Here is a 22,925-nt window from a genome sequence, read left to right as displayed (position 1 = left end):
CACACACACACACACACACACACACACACACACACACACACACACACACACACACACACACACACACACACACACACACACACACACACACACACACACACACACACACACACACACACACACACACACACACACACACACACACACACACACACACACACACACACACACACACACACACACACACACACACACACACACACACACACACACACACACACACACACACACACACACACACACACACACACACACACACACACACACACACACACACACACACACACACACACACACACACACACACACACACACACACACACACACACACACACACACACACACACACACACACACACACACACACACACACACACACACACACACACACACACACACACACACACACACACACACACACACACACACACACACACACACACACACACACACACACACACACACACACACACACACACACACACACACACACACACACACACACACACACACACACACACACACACACACACACACACCGCAAATTTGATGTAGACAATCACGCTTTGAAATACCTCGTTAGCCAGGCTGTATATCGATGTCGCGAGTCGAGATACTCGTCGCGGCGGTTTGCCGGGATCTTTCTCGCGAGTAATACTCAAGTCTCGAGTAAACTATATATCGTAAAACGGCTGCAGCAGATATCTTAAAGCTAGATTTCCCAACAAGCTTGCAGCAAAGGAGCTTATCGCATTTAACGGCCATTTATTCCGCGTACACACACGCGCACAATTGTCCATATACTATGTACTGTCGTATGTATGACATTTATCATATTTCATCATATTCATAAAAATATGAAATTGTAATCGTCCGCTGAAGATATCCGTCTTCGAAAACTTGTGCTTGTCAAGCTCGAATCGTAAAAATATTTATACGATATTTAATATAGAGGATAGATTATCGTTAATTACAAGCTGCGATTTAAATTGAAGAAAATATACCGATCGCGCGACTTCACTAAGGAATTATTTGCCGCGTTCAATTATTCTCAAAGCGATGTAAGGCGATTTTTCATCGTAACCTGACTTTTCTTGGTTCCTCATTATGATTCCGTAGCGCAAACCGCCGTTCTCACTTTGTCACTGTCTAATAAAGCTTTTTGCTTTCTTGGCAGATTCACGGCGGCGCCGTGGTCTTAAGTAAACTTGACCCGGACCGTCAGTTAATGGATTCGGGAACACTCCCGGGTCCATTCAGGTATGCAAAACGACGAACCGAGGACGAAGTGGGAAGTGGGAGTAAATAGAACCATTTCGGCGATAGCGAAACCGCCGGTCGACTTTAAACGATCAGATACACTTTGGTTAATAAGATTATTTCACGCTCGTGGTCAACCGTGTTTCCTTCTCTCATAGATGAACTCCTGCGAGTAATTTCTTGTCGATCGGACATTTTTGCGCTTTCACGTCGTTCGCTTTCGAGAAAGGATTGCCCGCCTACAAACTCGAGGCACACACAATACACTTTCTCCTTTATTTTACATTTTTTCAGTTTGTAATGATCGAGATACATGTATCTCCACGTTAACAATGCCATTAAATGTCAGATTATTAAAGCAACAGATTGTAATACTGATAATAAGCGCAAGCTGATCAAGGAAGTCGACTGAAAAAAAAAAAAAACGAGGGAATTATCAATATCCCCCTCGATTATTATCACGTCCGACAGATTCATATGTGCCCCTTTCTCGAGTGCCACCGAATATATACGTATCTCGACTGCCAAGCGGAACTACGTATTAATTGGCGAATTAAAAGAAACTTTATCGTTATAACGAAGTCGCTCCTCCGGACATTGCTGGCTGTTTGTCAATTTTAATTAAGCCTTAAGTTCTTACGTAAGCGATTTCGCCTTTTCCTTGTACGCGCGCGAAACCAGGTATTATTCTTAACTACCGTGTCGGTGAAACGTTAACTGCAGCTTGCCAGTTAATTCTTTCAGCGACGAGGCGAAGCACTTCTCTCTGCGACACTATTACTATTATTACTTCCATCACAATACTACTTACGCCGCTGCACTTGCAACTCGCGGTATCGTTAATTGTATTCTTAACAAGGATACCGCTTCTTCGTAACGAACAGTATGAATAAAAATAACATGTAACGCCTTTACGTTAGTTTTCTCATTTTATGTCGACTCTCAGATCTTTCACATCAATCGATCTTACATATTGTCTCTTGGATATCTCAAACTTATTGTTAGATACTAATAAAGCTGTTTTAAAAAATAAGAAATAATTTTATAACAACCAATGTGTGTGACAGCGTTCGATAATAAAATAATGAGATAAGAGCTCGCGTTGTGCTTGTAAATCACTTTTTTTTGTAATTTCGTGCTTTTTATTATATTTCAGTAATGCTGTTTTTTTCTAATTTGCTGTTTTTTTTTTTCTTTCAGAAATGTGTCGTGAAAATTAAAGGTCCGCAAAATTCAAAGAAATACGGGAACAGTTATTAAGATGGAAATTGCGGCTTATATACAGGTATGTAAATAACTTGCAAGAATTTATTATAATAAGAAAATTAGATTTCTTATCAGAGTTATAAAATTCAACGCGCGACGATTCGAGTCACGTGCGACTTTATATTTACGCGCCCATGCAAACCAAAATTTTCGGGTCAACGGGGTTCTAATGTTCACACGATGCTTGACGATGTCTCGTGGCTAATTTACATACCCGGACCGGACGCGCTCGATCCTCGATCGAGCAACGCGAGCTAATATCCGGGCGGTAAGTCGGTGCATTAATTGCATTAATTCCCGAAAGTAGCCGGCGCGACCTGGCCTGGCCGTTTCGATCGACGACGGTTGCATATATCGGCGATAACGTGTCTGTCGCTCGGGGGGAAAGGGTCATCGTCGACGCGATGAACAAAGATAGGGTCAATCCGACGTGGGAGTAGGAACGTCTGGTCGCAGTGGCGTATTTACATTTGTAATCGCATCGTTCGTTTAATCCGCTCTCGCGACTTGCGAGAGTCCGATCGAGTTGAGTGCCAACGGCACTATATCGTCGAATGAAGCAGATGCGAACGAAACGCGAACCGGCGCCCGTCTGAGGATCTATTTTTATGAATCCTAAAGAACGCAGCGACAGAGAACGACCAGTTTTTATTTCAAACTTTTGTTTCAAACGCGCGTTAATGTTTGCTCTTATTTATAGATTTTATTGATATTAAATACTAATTTAGATTCTTTTAAATAATTTAATTTGTAATCTTAATCATTAAGAAATGTTTTAATATTAATATCAAGTTTTAATATTAATAATTTTTAAGATGAAATTTTTATTTTATTTCTTTTTCAATCAGATATTTCTGAGAACATTCTACGACAATTCTTATTATTTGTATTATTTTATATATAGAATATTCTCTCCAACATCATATGCATACATTGCACGCTTACGTTATAATATATATGTATATTTAGGATTAACGATGCGAAGAAACATTGCGTCATTGTGATACCTGTGCTCGTTATATTTTCTTAAGAGCGTAAGAAAATAAATAAACGGGATGAATCCGTGCGGTAAAACGAATAAAAAATTAGTACTTTAAAGCGAGCCAATTAAAATTGCGTCTCGTCGTGCAGCATCAAGTTTTATCACAGTGCACAAGTAGAACGGATATAAATATTTATTTGCGTAATTAAATTTTACTACACAGAGAGAACGAGTTGCACATCGATGAAACAATGCCACCATTGTGCATCTCGCATGTAATATATTATAATTTCGTAAAAAAGAATGCAACGTTACCAATTAACTGACAGCTATTATTCGTATTTAATCTTGTGTTATCGAACGCCGCCTCTTGTTTTCGTTTTCTTCATTCGCAAAATATTTTTACGACATGCAACGCCGCTCTGTGAAAGGAAAGTTGATAGCTCTTACGACATCGAACAGATGATATAATCGAGATTTCGATAGTTCGACGTTTTAACGCGTTTTATAATTCGTTAGTAACGGTCCGCGCGCACAAAGAGAGGCAAGGAATTTGCTTCTCTCGCACGATAAACGTTCATTTCCCATTTTGAAACTTTTGAAACAACGTACAACCGCACAAAATTGAAGTATGCGCACAGAAAATATTTCGTAAACTAAAACGTTGAGCTGACGAAATATTATTGGGTAAATAAATGTGACAAGAACTTTATGTTGAATAATTAAACGCATTTTTTATCTAAAATGAAAAAAAATGTTATGAGAAAGATATAAAAATATTGTTGAGTTTTTTGGGAGAAAAAATATAAAAACTTTATTAAAATGATAAATTAGATACTATATTTAGATTAAATATTACACAGAACTTCAATTTCCAACAACATTATTTTCGAAAATGTATGAACCTGGCTTTTATACGCGCACAGATTCGCACGCGATATATGTATATTTGACTTGATTTATTCGTTTCCAGCTGCTTTACAGAGATAATTGGTCATGAAAAGTTTACGATTACGACTTTATACTTCTTTCTCCGCAGAAGTCTTTTCATAACTGACTATTATTAAAAAAATTCTAGCTGAAAAATTAAAAAGATAAATATTAAGATCGCGCGGGAAGGCAAGCTCGTCGTTTTCCATGCACTTATAAAACACTTCCGCCTGGATTATAATTTCAAATAAATTTTCCAAGACGGAGAAAGATCTAGTGATGACCGCGCTTCGCTTCTTTTTGTAATAAAAGAAGAGATCGCTACTCAACATCGAGGATTTTTTTTTTTTCTCTTGTGTCCACAGGAAAAAGAATAACGCGACATAATATCGCATTCGAATACAATAGACAGCTTATTAGCATTTCGTACCTCCATCGGACCCCAATCACCTTTGACCCTTTCGACCAAACGGATTCCACGCGGATACGCGATGCCTCACAAAGTAGCCTCTCGTGTCTTCCCTCGAAACTTTCAGCTTTCACACCTGGTTTGAATTGTTCTTTTCTTCTCCGTCCGACGAAAAGCTAAGTTGACGAACACCCTGAGAAAACTTAACTTGGCCAGACGTTTGTACACAGACTGTTCCAGTGCGTACATTTTTCTTCTCGAGTCAATTTGGATGAAAATTTGCTTTGCGAAAATGTCGAAAGATATCATTGCACCGTGCAACAACTTATAATTATTCTAAATTATGTATTTTTTATGTATATATATATAACTGAGCCTAAATGAAAAATTTCTTTAAAAAAAAGTTTACTTAAAATTAATTTAAAAAAGTCGAATATCTCTCAGACGAGGAACTTTTCAAGATTAAAATACCTCGGCTGTTATGTTTCTAGAAAACCTCTTGATAGTTGCATCTTTGTACTCAATCTTCTTTTCAATTACCTTTCATAACCAAGGTTCGTGTATGTGTGCAGGATTTCAATCAGAACATAAATTAACCGAATAACCGGAAAAGCAACAAAAACAGGCGCAGGTAAGATTTATTCCATATGGGGCCGCGTAAAACCGGCTAACAAAAAAGTATCCGGCTCGAAGGTAACTAGAAAAAAGAGAGAGAGAGAGAGAGAGCCTAGCCTTGTCGGAGCTCTTTCACGCTCGCCAAGAATACGTGGAAAGGAAACTACCTCGAAGCCGGTGTATGTATACGTCGTGTTGAGTGAGAAAAGAGAGAATCCTTCTGGCCTCTTCCCTTTTCTTTCCTCGGGGAAAAGAGAACGGAATGAGCGGGAACGCATCCTGCGAAGGAGCTCGTCGGTACGCATCTAAGTGAATCCGAAAGGAGAAAGCCTGCGACGACATCCTTCTCCTTTTTTCTTTTCCTGACAACGGAAGAACGGCTAGAAAAAACGTCCTGGAACCGGTCCAGGTGAAGGAACGTATGTACGCGCGCTTTCGTAAATCGGCAAATGATGAACACCTGGTCCGCCATCCCCGCGCACCGCGCTGAGATTTAATGGAATTGAAGATTACTACAGCAAAAGAGTTCTTGCCATTGTTGCGAGCGGCGTTGTTAGCCATTTTCGGCGTATTATCACTTTTATGAGTTTTTCGGTCATTTTAGCTCGCGATACGATCGTTATCTCCTTCCTGCGCGTTATAATACTCGCTATTTTTTAAACTCCAAGCAGAGCAAAATATCGCCGGTCATCGAGAATTTAATAAGAGTTCAATTAAGGATAATTGTGACACCGCAATATTACTTCTCGACGATGAGATCTTTAACAGTTACATAAAATCGTTAATAGCCATCGTGAAATTACCTGTTATATATCATTCGAATATATCGCTGATACGGATTGAAATGTCGCATCAAATATTTCATATGAGAAATTAATTTTTTCGATTACATAAATTTATGCGATATATCTTACATAGAAATTTAATAAAATTTTAATGCAGATCGCGCATTAAAATAAGAAAGATTTAAACAAGCTATCCGTAGCGGCGATTATCGAAATAACTGCGCGATATTTCATGCAAATGGCCAAGTTTCCTTGATGATTTATCCGTAAGATTCTCCGTTCCCAATTTGTACCTTGTGGAACCAATAGAACGACAAAGGACCATCAAGAGAGCGCGCTCTAGGACTCTTCCGGATAAATCGATTCCTCTTACTATCTATCCATCCAATGGTGGCTCGTCTCCCGGAGGTCGTCACCGTCGTTGTCGGTTGCCTTTTCTCTCGCTCCTGCACCGAGACAAATTAACGCTCCGACTATTCTCCTTTTACCTATCTACCTGCCAACGTTGACAACAACGTGCACCACTTTGCCGAAACCACTTGCTCTTCCCCGATACCGAGGGCTCCGGTAATTAACATAATTCACGATGAAAAAAAAAAAGAAAAAAACGACGCTCCCGCGACGTCAAGGAGCGGCGCGAATTGCGGCGAGAAATCGCGGCGAGGCGGAAATGAAATGCGGATGCGAGAGTGGAAGCTCTAATGAAAGGGCTCTCCAAGATTCATCCGTGGATTCTGAGAGTTGTGCACTTTCGAGAATACCCCAATATTTTTCGTCTTCTTTATCTTTGAAGCGGGGAAAGTATTTGAGGTTTATTAACATTTTGAAGCTAATGCAAGTACGTACGTAGATGAATACATATAGGAATAAAAGCGATTGAATAATGATATTACATACGAGGTAAAAATGATAAAAATTAAACAATTTAAAAAAATATATTTAATTGAAAGAGAAAAAAATATAATGTGTAAAATATCCATACAAATTAAGCAATATTCCAGTTCAGTGTATGCGTTCCGAGCCTTATCTAATAGCCATTTTTAGTCGCGCGATAAGTAATACCTCGTTCTCTCGATAAGTATATACGTGAATTAAATCGAGATAAAGTTGCGGTAAATAGCACGAACACGCTCGATAATAATATACTCACAATCAGTATATTTAGTCGAAGGACATTTGATACACTCAATATATCGGTGTGCGTTTTCCAACGAGAGAATTTCGTCGATAAAATCTTCAAAGAATTCACAAAGAAACGGTGAGTCATTGAGATTAATTTAACAAATAAATTAAGTGTCAATAGAATTCAGATTTAAATGATTGTATATCGATATCAAAATGAAATACATGGTAGTCGAACGCGTAAAAATGCGATCTCGAAATTGAACCAGATAAAAGAAACGTCGAGGAGGAGGAATGGTGGTTAAAGTGAGGGGCTGGGCTCACATAAATGCGATATCCCGATAACGAGACAATAATGTGCGGTGGCCCGTGCCAATAATTTCAATTTACCGGGTTGCAAAGGTTTAACTAATTGTAAGAGTCCTTGAGAAGGGTGTTACACCAACATAGACGATGTATTTGCACCTGTGCGGACCATGCAACGTGTATAGCGTGAGATGCGAGAGCATCAATTTAACGCCGCAGTAATAATTCGCGCGCGTCTCGTAACTAAATTACATTTATAAATGAAAAAGTTCAACTCTTCTACTTTTTTTTTAGGAAATATTATATTTTAGGGGAAAAGATACTAACATAAAATATTTCATCCAGGCTCTCTTTAATTTTAATCAACGAGCTGTAATTTCTCTCTCTACCATATATTTACTAAATATTTTATAAACGCGTTTCTTTTATTAATATTTCCAGTTTGTTGTTTTTATGTTGTGATTATTCCAATTACAATCACTTAATTTTGTTGAAAATTTTTAATTACAACTTATAACGTATATATGAATTAATTATTAATATGTATACCAGCAAGATAATTGAATCAATGAATAAAAGATAGAATTCTGTAACTCCTTTTTGCAGCGTCCTAATTTCTATCATCGACTATCTATCGTTTTGCTTTCTTTTTTTCTCTCTTGTCGCAATGATTTGCAGTCTCGTTTCTTAGGCCCAGGAGAGACTCATTAAGGAATTCCGTGTCGACTTGGGAAATCGCAATTATTCTCCGCGAGTTCTTGCGGCAATCAGTGCGTGGCGACATCGTCGTAGGTATCGCGGGACCAAATCTGCGCGCTATTTACCGCAAAATTCGAATCCCCGTTGGGACCACCGAGGATATTGGGTTGCGGTTAGGAAGATCGGAGATTGTATTTGTTTTGGCGACGGCGAGTTTTTGCCGATTTTTACTAACAATAAGCACAAAAATATATATAGTGGTCAAGTTATCGTTTTTTTTATGTTCTGGTATAAATTATCACCCTTGTGTGAAGTCATCCTTGACTGAATCATCCGACGAACTGTGTCCGATATCGTTCATTCAGACGTGATTAATCATTTAATTTGCATTTAATTAGCGTTACAAACGAATCGGTGATCTAATTCTGCTGTACTTTCGCTTTCAATAAATTCAATGAAAATTCTATTTATAATATCAATATATATAATCGATACACTATTTGCCATTCAGGATGTAAGTATATTTAATTATTTTCCGGGATTAATTTAAGGCTTAGAATATTCCATATTTTCCTCCTTCGATTAACTGTTATGTATAAAGGCAATCTTTGTTGTCATTTTTTTGTCAGCGTCAAAGTTTACATCAACATTAGGCACGGGAAATTGAACGAAATACACGCCAGTTTACAAACATCGACCGATGCTCGAAGTCGAACAATAGACATGTTTTACCCAGTATTTTTAAAAGTAGAGGAGATTGCAGGCAAGCGCTCAGTTTCGCTCCGAGCGTCAGAGAGATGACGTCGCGTGTTAAAATCGGAAATAAAGTAGAGTGTTCTCGAATAGTGCGCATTAAAGTTTAATCCAGATACAAAGTCTGCACATTTCTGTATTCATCTCTTGCAGATCTCGCCAGAAACCATATCTCTTAATATAAAGCAGGTACCATTGTATTCTTTCTTAAACGAATTATATTAATTATATATTGAAATTGAAATAATACAAAGACGAAGTATTACATGATATAGTTGAGTTATCTGATTATATAAAGGTCGTAAAAAACAATTCTTTAAATATGTATTTTCGTTGATATTGAATCGAGATAACGTTCTTGTGCAATACTATTTCCATAAATATCCGTTAACGGGAAAGAACCTGTTAAACAAGAACATAGATAGGGTCCCCTAAGTGCAGCTCCAGGAATTCTTACAAAGAGCATAGATAGTGCTTGTCGCGTACAAGCATGACGTATAAGATTTTCTCCTTAAAAAGCGTGAATAAGAGAAAACAGCTGCGCGTGATCTCTTTATTTTTATCTAGTTCTTAATGCAAAGTAAAAGAAATCTCCCCATTGTTTGCATTTTTAGCATTCAAACTGTAATCGGCACAATATAAAATTTAAAAAAATTAGAAATATTTCTGAAATTTATGCAGTTTCTACGAGATTCATTGAAATTCATTGACTGTAGCTTTTCTTAAAAATTCTAACTTATTGTGGAAACGAGAGAAAGCCTTACACATAAAGCGTCACATGTGTGGATCTGCCTCTTTAACCTTGACCCTCATAACAATCGCAAACTTCTTTTATCGTGGGTGAATCATCCTTTCTCTTCCCCCTGTTGCTCGCCATAAACGTGCTTTGTGCTTTGTCCTCTGATTTGAGTGTTATAAGTATATGCTCGATCTTTTATTACGTTTATTTTTTTTTTCGTTTGTGGCAGGAATCGCGCAGTACCAATCGCGTATCCATATATCCTTCGTCATAAAGTAAGCAAATCAATAATAATTTAATGTGTTACACAGACTATTTAATTGTATTAAATATATATCTGTATATAAATATAAATAATTAATTTTTAAAAAATTTGAAATTATTTCAACGTTTGAAATTATCTCTACGCTTATATAAATATATAGACCGATATATAAATAAATATAACGATAAAACGATGAGATATCAAAGAAAATATCACGATGAGTTGTAAAATCCGGAGAAAAGCCCCTTTTATTTTATTATAGACGGAGATAAACACGAAACGAGAGAACTTGGCGCGCGAAGGACTTTTCCTTCGTCTCGCTGTAAATAAAGGAGTGCTTGATACGCGTGTAGCATCAACCACCGTGTCGGCATATGGTATTCTCGCGTTAACCTTGACCCTCGTATATATCGCCGCCGATGGTGTATCCAGTATCCACCACGCCCCAGTCGGTGAACCATCCCCATTACTTCCCCGTAAACGCTTTTATCTCGGCTTGCGCGAGCGAACGCGCGCGACTGCTCTACACACCGTTCATTCCTCTTTTTTTCTTGTCTCTCTCTTCTACGATTATATAGAACTCGCGGGTATCTCGCTGCTGGCTCGTATCGATCTCTTCGCCCGCTGAACATCCGCCGCCCGATGTGCTCTCTTTCTTCATCCACTGAGATCACTCGTGCATCGAATATTCAATACGATATCGGATAATGCGAGGTAATAAATTGAAGACTTGACGCGACAGAGAATCTGCCGGTGCCATATTCTGACGTTATGATTTTTTTTTTTTTTTTTTTCGTTGAGAAGGGCCTTAGAAATCGCGAAGGATATTTTCTGTATTTCTTTTCAATTTTTTGTTTTCATAATATTTAAGAAATAGATACGAAGGATGAAAGAAAGTGATAATATTGTGACACTTTTATACGTTGTGCGTTTTTTTTTATACGCATTATATTTCTATGGGATTTTTAACGTCTTCGATTTTTAACCAGCGCATTAACATATGCGTAAAAATACGGAGAGAAACAGCTGCCATAAACGACGAAGGCCAATACCAAGTATAATTAGTTTTTCTCCTTATGGGCAGAGAATAGTTCAACATGGATCTATGCGACCATTCAAACCAAAGAATTCGCTTGAAAAAATGCCTTTGTGCATGTAGGCCCAGACTGCCGACTTCCTTCATTGGTAGCTAGTCCTTCTCGGAGTTGAAGGCTGAGCCGACCAACTGCGACATACCTGACCTAACGAAACTTTGTTCCGGTAAATTCTAGCCTGACTCGTATCGAAGCATTTACGCTCGGAAACGTGATTAACGCTTTACTACAACGCCGACGCTCCCTTGTTTGTTCGAGCCTAAATTCGGTTACAATCGAAAAGCTAAGTGGATGAAGAAGGCGTATTGTTCATTGTGACAAAAGTGCAATGACGTTCAAGCAAAGTCAGTCGGTCATTTATTATAAATTTCCTCGTTTAAAAGAATTTTTTACAAAGCGTATTCTGAATATTCTCGATCATTATTCAGCATCAGCAAATGCGCGATACTTTTTTTTTTTCCGTGAAAGAGAAAGAGATTGATCCTTATGCCACTTTAAGACAATAAGTAAAACAATGGTCAATGTAACTTTCTGATGCAGGGCGAGCAGCATCGAGAGAGCCCGAAGGAAATCCTGGACTTTTCTTGAAATGTTCGAGGAACTCGCTGTATCGTGGAGGAGAACAAAACGGAGACGAGGCATGGGGAGAAAAAAGAGAGGAGAAAAGCGTTGCTACAGGCGTCAGGATGAAGGTACACGTATTCTTTTTAAGGCGGAACACTTTACTGCCGCTCGTTTCAGCGGCGGTAATGGAGGGAGCCCCGGCCACCCTCGAGGAATTAATTCGGGGCTAAAGCCGGGGCGAGACCATCCTCGCCGATATCGAGTCGCTCGCCCGGAAGTGTTAGTGTCTACTTACCACTCCTTCAGTTAACTTTTTACTTTAGTTGACCGCATTAGCGCGCGGTCTCCCGTTTCGCGGAGACACCGGGGCGATTTCTAATTTAGCCACTAATTTAAGCGTCGCGGTGATAGTTGGCTCCCCCGGAGAGAGAATCAGATAGTGAAATTTCCACTTCGACGTGAAGGAAGGTGAAACCTTTCACTATCCTTCTTCAACGGGATTCTATTTCGTGCGAGACATTAATTTTCTTACTCGCATATCGCGTAATAATAATCGCAATCAATATTATTATAATTTATATGATTATTTTGCATCATCTATTAATAATTATATCTAAAAAAAATCTCTTCGTGATGATATATATATACAGAGAACTTTATTCTAAAAATATAAGGCGTAAACACAAGAAGCGCAATATTAGGTACTTAACACAAGTGTAATTGTGATATCAACGCGTCGATTACTGAAACGTTCGTGCATCCGTCATATCTCTCAGAGGAATCGCTGTCTTATGCTCTTTTGACAGACGGTGTAGGACAGCTCGTAACTCAAGCTTGTCATTGTGCTTGAATTTCACTCGCCGCAAACTGCGGGATGCCTGCCGAGCGAGAGCCTGTGGTGGATGCATACCTCGCGTCAGCCTCACTTCGTCCTGTGTTTAAACCCGAAAGTCCCAGAACCTCCTTTCTTCCTATTTACCCTGGTGTCCTGAAGATTCTTGGCGCGGTTGTGCCGTCTCCCTTCTCGTGTACCCGTTTGCCTCGTCGAAGCTTCTCTATTCATCCCCCGAGACGAGCAACGGTACAGACGTCGGCGCGAGCGAGACGACCGCAAACCGGCGGCTAGAATAGAGACAGAGTGAAAGAAAGAGAGAGAGAGAGAGCGGTGACGCGACGGAGACGCGACGAGATCGAATCCCCACCACCGTCGTCGCGGAAACGGCCGAGCGAGAGCCGAGGCTCGCCGAAGCGGCCGCCGCTCATCGTCAGTCGCGCGCGAGACGTGCACCGTGCAAGGTCGCGTTCGCTCAAGCCCCTCCGCCGTTCTTTCCGCCGATTGTGCGCGTGGAAAATCTCGAGATGCGGCGCAGCCGGCCGTCGTCAATCGTGCGCGTGCGTTACATCAGCGTTGCTTCGCTCGATCTCTCGATAATACCGGGAGCCTGTGCTCTGCTAATATCGTGATGTATAATTCTCTCATCGCGAGAGAGAAGAGTGGCGGTGATTATCTCAATGTGTGGGTCACGCTGTTACGAGTATTCCACGTAGCCTTGGCTGATCGGACATTTTAGTGAGTAATTTTTTTTTCAATCGATTATTATAGTGCATCGGATAAGGATTTCGAAGTCACGAGTGTCCGGAAATTTCGTGTTCTTGAAAAGCTAGGAGTGTCCGATATTGCAAGTCGTGCAAGTAACCACGAATGATTAATTCGAATTCGGAAATTATCTCTACGTCTTATCGGCGATTATCCGTTTATCGTAGCATCTCTCCTATCTTTCCCGGATATCTGAATAATAGCGGTCGCGTAGGGAGAAGACTCGGGCTGATATTGAAAAATGAGTCGCGACTATTTGCGGGTAACCTTGAGCTTACGATTAGAGGAGAGACCGAGCATAGAGTTGTGCGGTGACAACTCTTTGTTACGCGACGCGTGCGGCATGCGATATGAGACTCGTGATACGAGAATACGTGCGAGTATCAATATTCAACGGATCTTGTTTTGCGCGAGAGAGCTCATGTTTCTCCGCTCTCTTTGTATTTTCCCTCAATCGACTTTATCGGGAGAAAATCGGTTATAGCAAATCGGTTATAGCAAATCGGTTCCGCTACAAAACGCGTTTGTATCTACACACTAAAAGGTCTCTGTAAAAAATCCACACACACACAGAGACACCGCAATCTTTTACAAAATATATAACAATTCATTTAAATAATAAATCGTCGATAAATGAAGGATCAAAAATGTTTCTTGATATCACGTTGTTCTCTAAAAATCGAACCAAGGCATTCTTGGGCATAAAGATTAAACGTTTCAGACACTCTCGACTTAATAACTTTATTACTTCTACGCGCGCGTGGCGGAGAGATCGTAATAAAAAGGAGGGATCGTAAAAAAAAAACTCGATCCGCGAGAGTTAGTTGATAGAGCTTCGCGTAGATTGCGAGAAGCTGGCGAAAGCGTTTCGTCATCCAGATGACGATAACGAACGATTATTCGCGGGTTATCGCACGCGTGTCACGTCATCGGGGGATCGTTCGCGCGCGGTTTACGCCGATTCCGACGAACGAGCTCTCGACCCCCGGAATCGTCGCGCGGGTACAATTTCCGCGAGCAATCCTCCTGCCGTCTGTACATCCTCCCCTCTTCGTTCCTCTCTCTCTCTCTCTCTCTCCCTCGAACGTCGGCTGGACCTCTTTGATGCGTGCGTACATTCGTGCAGTTTCCGCGTTTTGTATCGCGCAGCTTCGGCGCGGACGGAAAACTCGCCGCTCTTGTACGTGTACCTATGTGTGTGTACTTTCGGCGTCGAACAGATCGATCGGTCACAAACCGTCCCCCTCCCCCTCCCCTGTGTTTCTCGTTGTGTCGTTCAGTCGCGCTCGCCCATGTGACTAACTAGCAACGACGATCCAACGTCCAGCATCGCTGATCATTTCTCGGCCATCGAATCTCTCGTCCCGTTCGGATCCCCACGCTCGTTTTGATCTCGCTTTGTGTTTTTCCTTTTCTTTTACCGATGCTGTGGATATTTAGCTATTTTAGTTCGGACCATAATTGAATAAATAAATCTGCGAACACGTGGAACGAGATTAATCGCGTCCCCGAAGAGCGTGTACTTTTTTTTCTGTTAATGTTTTAATTTTCACACGCGAGGCTCTTAATTAATTAGCCGGAAGTATCAATTCGATGTATTTTTTAAAGCCAATTAACTTGGATCTCGTCGTGGCGAGTAAATGGCGATAAAAATGTCAGCAACAATGCGTTGTCGCGGGTCGGATGTAAAAATAATAGAAACTAGATATGTCTCTTTCTCTCAAGGCTAACAGACCGTATATTATTATCCCTCTCAGAAACATAGAATCGTACGCTCGGTTTATCTACGTCATATTACCTCGCGAAAGTGTTTATTGCGCTAGTAACATCTTTCGAAGACTATAAACACGAACGGCCCAAGGCTTCGTTCTCCTTTCTGATCGCTTCTTCCGTCAAGCGTATCTATTTCAATCTACGAGTCCCTATGTATCATTGTCTTACGTTTAAACGATTACAATGTCTCGGTTAACTTCCATTTTTCTACGACGTAGGTCAGAGACGGCGTAAAATAGCAAAAATCGTGTAAGAAAAACCGTAATATTGATTTAATTATTTTCGTCTTGCACGGTCAAGAGATTGAATTAAATATAAATCTCTTCGTATATCTTGCGATCTCGTTCTCTTATAAACTATCGTGAATTTACGATGTGGGAATTTTTGATGTCTAGAAAGCCGGAGGGGGGTGAACCGCTGGGGAATTTTGATGTTCCGTAGTGTAAGGCCAATGTATTAGTTATTACGTAACTTTTCTTCATCCTTATGTAGCGTGAGGAGAATACGTTTCTTCGAGTTTGAAAACGAACCTCACCGAACTCTGGCCTCCGTGTACATATAAGAGAATTACATGTAGGAGGAGGGGGGTCTGTTTTTTTTTATTGATAGTGCGACGATCAAACATGGACGTGCGCGAGCGATGTAATGGGAAGGGAGATATAAGGGTGGAAAGGGGGGTGGCCCGTCGAGAATTTCCGAATGCAGCAACATACCGGCGGGAAATCCGCCGTATTTATAACGGCCGCACGTGCCTCTCTCTCTCTCTCTCTCTTTCTCGTTCTCTCCTTCGAGTGGCGGCGATGAATAACTGATGCCATATCCAATCAGTAAATGGAATCCGCGCGGCCGTGGCCGGAGAGAGCTCCTGCTCCGCTAACAAGAATTTAAGACGCGAATTTCAGAGCAAATCTCGCCCCACGTACATATACACAGATAACGCGAAATTGTACACGAGATACTAAGGCGATTTTAATTCACGGCGACGGTCGTTGATCTTACATCCGACAGCAGAATTGATCACGGTTAATTTATCTGTCCCGGAATCGCATTAATTTTGATCGAAAAGAAATGATATGCAACGTTTATCCAAGCAAATTCCATTTTCTAATTTTGTCGAGATTATTTCTGTCTGCCTTTATGGCGAGGATACGGTTGCAAAACTTGTCCGCTATGTACTTGGCTATGTACAGTTAATTCGTTAGTCGACGAATTAGATCTTTAATATTTAACGCAAGCTCTAGCGGGTGCATTTAATATGAATACATTCAAGCGGGTTTACCAACACAAGAACAGGCATCTCTCCGTAGTTGAGATTAATGTATAACATGCAAGTAATATTAAACAAAGGGGTACACTGAAGTTTTAATAATTCAAATGGAAATTTTTGCGCATAGGATATCAACCTCCCTCGATCTTGAACTTTTTCTTAAAATCAAGAGTTTTGACAGATTCATCGTAATATAAAATACGCAGCATAAAATTAACAATTATGATTTAAATGAGAATCAGTACTTTAATAAAGTAACATTCTCTGTTGAAGTTTCTAATTTTATACAGTTTCGCTATTATAATTTTCATTATCAGCACTATTAACTGATATGTCAATTTAAAAAAAAAAAACTTATATTACGTAACATTCGCACTAAAGTTTTTCAACGCTTTATTATCATATCTTTGCGACGATTGAGAACGAGAGAGGTTCTCTCAGTCCAAGGTTGGGAGATCATGCGTGTTGTATAATAGCCACCGCGGTTCAACGAGATCTCGAAACAGAGCAGGGCCGTAGGATCGGGCACCTGCTCTCTCGATGCTATTTCCGTACACGCGGCGATTGAGCGGGTCGGCGAGAAGACGAATCGACGCCAAGAATTCTGCGAATGATCGAACGCAAGCCGCATCCTCGCGGGTAGCTTTGAACTCTATGTGTTTAATCTGTGAATGATCGTTATCGATTCTACATCAAGTTTCGACATGAACGGATTGGCCAAAGCGCGAAATTTCGACATACAAAAGCAACATATCGCATTTAGACGTTGCTTAAATTATCGTGCTTATTTTAATCGGTAATCTATTTATATTTAAATAGATTTATATTTATATTTAAAAAAAGAACGTCTTTTCTCTTTTGAAAGAAATATGAATACTTGTAAAGAAACGTGCTATGTACGCTCAAATATTACTGAGAACTGATAAGAATACTGTTTGACTTGGAATAAAAGTACTATAAAACAGCGATAATGTTGTAGAAAAGAGATAGATATTTTAAGATTTCAATATTTTATCTGTGGTTTGAAATGAATTCTTCATTTAAACAGATCTTGAAAAAAGATATTTTTATTGTTAGATACGTAAATGTTTATCTCTTCTGGTTATACCTCATTATTACGTAATTCATTATTTATTATTCATATTTTAAACTCGAATGACTCGAGTTACTACATTGTAAATCACTTCCACAACGTAGTCTCTGTGAAAGAACATCTTTTATTTGTGGACCACAGACGTCACCATGCCGGGTTTTCTCTCCGTCATCTCACTCCGAGCAGGATTGACTCGTCGCCGAGGACGAAAGTGAAGGAAGCATCGGCGAAACTCGGAGAGAACAGGGGCAAGTACTATGCCCGGCTAATCGTTATCAGCGTCTGTTATCGACATAAGAAAGCGGTTGACAGAATTTACCGAGTAACCGACAGCAGGCAGGCCTTCACAGGACGCTTTGCACAGTCCGTTGTGCTCTCGAACGTGACTCACTCGGTTCGCCAAAGGAGAACGGAAATCTTGTTTATTTGAGAGAGAGAGAGAGAAAGGAATGCTTGTCCTTTGTGACGTTTATCGCTGTGTTCAATTGTTCCGAACAATTCGTAGTCCTCGCTCTCCTGATGCGATGCGAGATTATTAGTTCACTGAAGATCGCGCGCGGCAACACACGTGTCCCGACAATCAGGTCGAATATAATTTAATCACGTTGGTAGATAGAGATATTTATATGAAACGAGACTATATAAGGAAGAGAGCGATTATTCATAGAAAGTAAAGACGTGGAAGATATTTTAGGATTAATATTAATACATGGCACGTTTCAGTTCCTATATGCGTTTCTAGATAAAAGAAATAAAGAGCTACAATGTATTATTCTATTGCGCTTACGCACGTGTGCATTAAACTATAAAAATAAATTCTAAATTTTTATAAAATAGAAAAATACGTGTAGTTGTTTTTGATTTTATTAATATATTGCTGAATAAATGTTAAAATTGTTTTCGCGTAACATTATGGGATTTTCAATGAACAATGTATATATAATCAAATGCTTGAATTTTTTTCAGATATAACAACTCTTCTCGCGAGACAGGCATTCCAGAGCGGAATTATATCCTTCGATAGCCATTTCCCGTGTTTGAAGCAATGCGTGCCCAAAGCCCCTTATCATTCTCCTGCCCGGTGTAGAATTGTTAGACGACTGGACGGAGAACTGATAAGGGCCCGAGGGTCACCGAATCATCGTGGGACTGGATTCATCGCATACTCCTCGTCTGCTAAACGCCAAAAGCACGTGTCTGTGAAGTTGGCACGACGTTTTACGAATTTCAAGAAAAAATTAAGAGTTCTAATAGCACTTTTCATAGTTCTATAGTTCCTGATAAAAATTAAAAAGAGTTCCGCATTCCTTATATTAAAAAATCGAAATTGAAAAAATGTCGTACTAATTTCGCGAATTTAGCACGACACCCTCCCCTCTAAAGTACTAAAACGCATTGAATACTCTTGCCAAAAATGATGATATTCAACGCGTTTTAGTACTTTAGAGGGGAGGGTGTCTTGCTAAATTCGCGAAATTAGCACGACATTTTTTCAATTTCGATTTTTTAATATAAGGAATGCGGAACTCTTTTTAATTTTTATCAGGAACTATAGAACTATGAAAAGTGCTATTAGAACTCTAATTTTTTTTTTGAAATTCATAAAACGTCGTGCCAACTTCACAGACACCAAAAGCACGTGGGGAAAGCAACATCGCCGCGGACTAATATTTATTATGACAATTCGTTATTTAATAAGTTATTATTAATTATTAATTTCCCATATATTTTTAAATTTTTAGATTGACGAACATTTATAATCAAGAATAAAACAATATATTTTTCAGAACAGAATCAGATTTATATATGATTAATCAATAAAAAAAGATTATTTATTAATTTAGTTTTATATGTATCTTAGAATCTAATCTATCTATCTATATATATATGTATGTGTCTGTATGTATTTGATAATTAAAATAATTTTAAATATTTTTATAAATATACAGTGTGAAGGGATTTATCAGGATGAGAATAAAATGAATGATAATTCTAAATAAAAAACTGTTTTATTATAAATACAATAAATAATACAAAAATCTGGTAACTCCTATCACTTCACATTCCTCTATATACATATTAAGGACAAATCTGTTACATCAGTCTATGTTTTACATTAAATAATTATTTGTCGAACACATAATTTAACAGTTAAAATCTGATAAAACTTATATAGACTTGTTTTAGAAGTAAAAAAAACTTGTCAAAAGCGTGTAAAATAAAAATTTTCATGAACGTCACTTTACCCTCAGTGATGGTATAATTCATAGAATCGATTCATTCGACTAAATGATAGTCTCTAGTCATTCGCTAACCGCAAAGAGTTTCGTCAATTACCAACGCACGAACGTTTTCGAGAGCGATTAGTTACGTTCCCGTACTTTTAGACGCCGCGTTTTCCATCTCGTAATTCGGATTAATCTGAATGACCTGCCTAGCCTCGCACAATTTCCTCGGCTGATTTTGCACGATAAGTATTTGCTTCGTTTCTTCGGGCTTCTCCGGCAAAAACTGATTAACCCCCACGATCTTCAATGCCGGCAAACCTTTTATGATCGCGTTCGGAAGTGCGAGATTTGCGGTGCCACAATCCACTTTCGGGAAGATCACTGGATTCTTTGTTATTGACACAGCAGATTTCTTCACCGGCATGTTCGGAGTTTCCGTGTAAGAGCCTGATCGTTTTACGGGAATACTATTGGCCGATATCGGCATCGTCAATACCTCCGGATTATTAACTGATATTATTTTGGATCCAAGAACTATCCCGTTTCCTGATTATCAAAATTAATTGAAATTAAGATTAATTGAATTATTTACTTAATTATTACATTATTACTTAAAATTAGATTTAATGAAATAAATTTTCTTGCTATCTCTTTATACATATACATCATGGATAAGAATAGAATATTTTAAAAAGGAACATGCAAAATTATGTTAAATTATCGATGTGACAATTTTTAGAAAACCAAGTAATACATTAACAACTTGCCTTTCTGCATCGCTTTCGTAATCGGACAATCTTTGTGCGCTAGCAAAATAGTCTTCAGCTTCGCCACTTCCGAGCGTAGAGCCTTCACTTCCATTTGCAAAGCTGCATTCGCCTCGTTCACGTTAGTGACTGTTCTCTGGAGGTCTTGAATCCACGCCTTTCTTTTAGCCCGCGCACGCATAGAACTGGCACGATTGCGCTCGAGAATATCTTTCTTCTTAACCTGATCGTTTGTTTTCTTGACATTTTCTTTTTTTGATATAGCGGTCGCGCCCATTTTTGTGTTTTCTTCTGTCGATTTTTGATTCTGTGCGTTCTTAGATAAGGTTTGTTTCAGCTTCTGTAATGCAATTTCTAAGAGATTCATCTTGAAATGCGAATTATATTGTGGTACAACTTAATATAAGTTACCATTTTCGCCAAGGATAATCTAGAAATCATAGTTTTCTTGGATTCCGATTTTACTATGCATCGCAGAGCCGGTTCGGTTTTTATAACGACGGTTTGCTGTTTGGCGCTAACGTTGGCCACATTGGAAGACTCGGACACTGTTGTCGCAGATAGTTGCATCAATTTACCATCCGCCGTTTTTAATAGCAGTTGTACCTCCTCGCCATTGATGGACCTTCGCAAAAGAATCCTAGATTTGTTAATTATGGAAAATGCTATCGTAATAATTTTAAATATTTTTAGATTAAAAAAGATATATAATTAACTCATAAAATATATAAAAATTTAATTTCTCTTATTTTCTGTTACTTGTAATAAAATGTGTGAAAATTTTATAAGAAAAAAAAATTCTTACAGATGCGATGAAAGTTGTGTCGGCGAAAGCTTAGACGCTACAGGTGTATTTGTATCTGAGACAATGATGTTTGGTGCGAGAATACTATTTTTCGCAGACGTAATATTTGCGTCTTTCGTCAATTCCTGCGTCTCATTTGTACTTATTTTAATACTGTTACATTCGTTCGATTTTATAGTATTACTCTCCTCTGTTTTTTCGATAAGAGACACAGTTGAAGAGCAATCTTCAACGTGGTCTTCAGAAAGGATTTGACTACTCGCAGGTAATACATCTGATATATAAGGAAAAATATGTGGAGTATGGAGTGTATCATCTGCAATTCCAACCTGCAAAAAATGATTCTGTCATATACATATTTCTGGTATAGGTTTTTTTCTATAAAAAAAGAGTATTGTAAGTTATTTTTATAAAATCTATATGAATTATATTTGATAAATGTATATTTCTTGTTGTACCTCTGGAACTGTAAGTGTGCCTGTATTTCCAGTCTCAACAGCTCTTCGAAATGTTTCTTCGAAAGGATTGACTTGAAGATCTTGAAATAAACCAACTTCCTCACAATTTTTGAAAAATCTTGTTGGCGTTGGAGTTTGATCTGCTACATCGTAAATTAATCTTTCAATACATCTATTTTTAATATAATATGCATAAATCTCAAGTTGTCAAATATATCTTACCAACAAATCCAGCGCTTTTGGGATTATTACCAAGATTAAGCATCATGTCATGCTTTTTTTTGTGCATTGTTAATTGATCCTCATTCGTAAAACTCTGTAAATGAGAAATAAAAAGAATAAAGTTCTGTTATTTCTTATACTTATAATAGTTCTCTTAACCAGTTTTAAAATAACTCTTTTTTTTTTTCAGCGCAAGAAAGTTGTCACTTACCATATTGCAGCCTGATGTGGAACAAGCAAAGAGCTTCTCTGTATCAGTCATTGCGGATATGTTTTGATGAATTCTGTGTACTCCGGATTTCTTTTAGATGCAGCACAATAATTTACGGAATACAGAAGTATACTCCCAGTTAGAGAATGTGATCAATAATTGCTGTTTACGAATATCCCTATCACCATATAATTTAATTTCTTAACCTCGATATAACTAATAGAATCACATTTGCAGGTACACAAGATTTGGGCTGCGTTCGGGAGCTTTTTTCGCTCGGAATCAGCTGTAGCCATATTGATACGCTATTTGACACTGGCTTTATTGACAGATACGTGCTGCCATCTTATACAAAGAAGAAGTGGGAAAGAATGAACAACTTGTGTAGTCGGTATTACCTTATCAAAATGTATTCAAATATTTTTCCATATTACGATCTTTTATATATTTTCCAGAGACGAAATATTTAAAATTTTATCTATAAATAAATCTTCCCCATAAAATTATTTAATAAATTTAATGTAATGATAAATGTATGTTGTAATATATATATATATATTTAAATATTACAAAGTTAGCATATTAACAACAATACGCGCTATCCGCTGCAAAAATCGACTCTAAAAATCACATCTTTGTATTTCTGTCTGTATGTATCTGTGTATATTTATGAGTGCGCTTGATTAGCGTTAACTAAAGTTTATAGTTTTTCTAT

General features: G+C 38.6%; 2 protein-coding genes across 3 annotated transcripts; one reads left to right on the top strand and one right to left on the bottom strand.

Moving 5' to 3' along the window:
• The first annotated feature begins 10,992 nt into the window (after positions 1 to 10,992).
• On the top strand, positions 10,993 to 18,902 carry LOC115239022. The gene is made up of 2 exons (XM_029813309.1): positions 10,993 to 12,094; positions 18,429 to 18,902. The coding sequence occupies exons 1-2, from the start codon at positions 11,815 to 11,817 to the stop codon at positions 18,791 to 18,793; spliced, it is 645 nt and encodes a 214-aa protein (XP_029669169.1). The 5' UTR covers positions 10,993 to 11,814; the 3' UTR covers positions 18,794 to 18,902.
• A 607-nt stretch (positions 18,903 to 19,509) lies between these two features.
• Positions 19,510 to 22,625, bottom strand: LOC115239013 (cyclic AMP-dependent transcription factor ATF-2-like). 2 transcript variants are annotated; one of them, XM_029813297.1, is made up of 7 exons: positions 22,211 to 22,625; positions 22,000 to 22,093; positions 21,778 to 21,917; positions 21,320 to 21,648; positions 20,926 to 21,139; positions 20,515 to 20,854; positions 19,510 to 20,293 (listed from the first exon to the last, which is right to left on the bottom strand). In XM_029813297.1, exons 1-7 carry the CDS (start codon positions 22,259 to 22,261, stop codon positions 19,887 to 19,889), a joined length of 1,575 nt encoding a protein of 524 aa, XP_029669157.1. In that variant the 5' UTR covers positions 22,262 to 22,625; the 3' UTR covers positions 19,510 to 19,886. The 2 variants fall into 2 exon arrangements, with proteins under 2 accessions (XP_029669157.1, XP_029669156.1); XM_029813296.1 differs by having other exon boundaries at positions 21,778 to 21,920; positions 22,211 to 22,623.
• Between the last annotated feature and the right edge of the window lie 300 nt (positions 22,626 to 22,925).

Source organism: Formica exsecta, unplaced genomic scaffold, assembly GCF_003651465.1.
Source record: "Formica exsecta isolate Colony F162 unplaced genomic scaffold, ASM365146v1 scaffold363, whole genome shotgun sequence".
Taxonomy (NCBI): domain Eukaryota; kingdom Metazoa; phylum Arthropoda; class Insecta; order Hymenoptera; family Formicidae; genus Formica; species Formica exsecta.
This window is presented reverse-complemented; position numbering and strand designations above follow the sequence as displayed.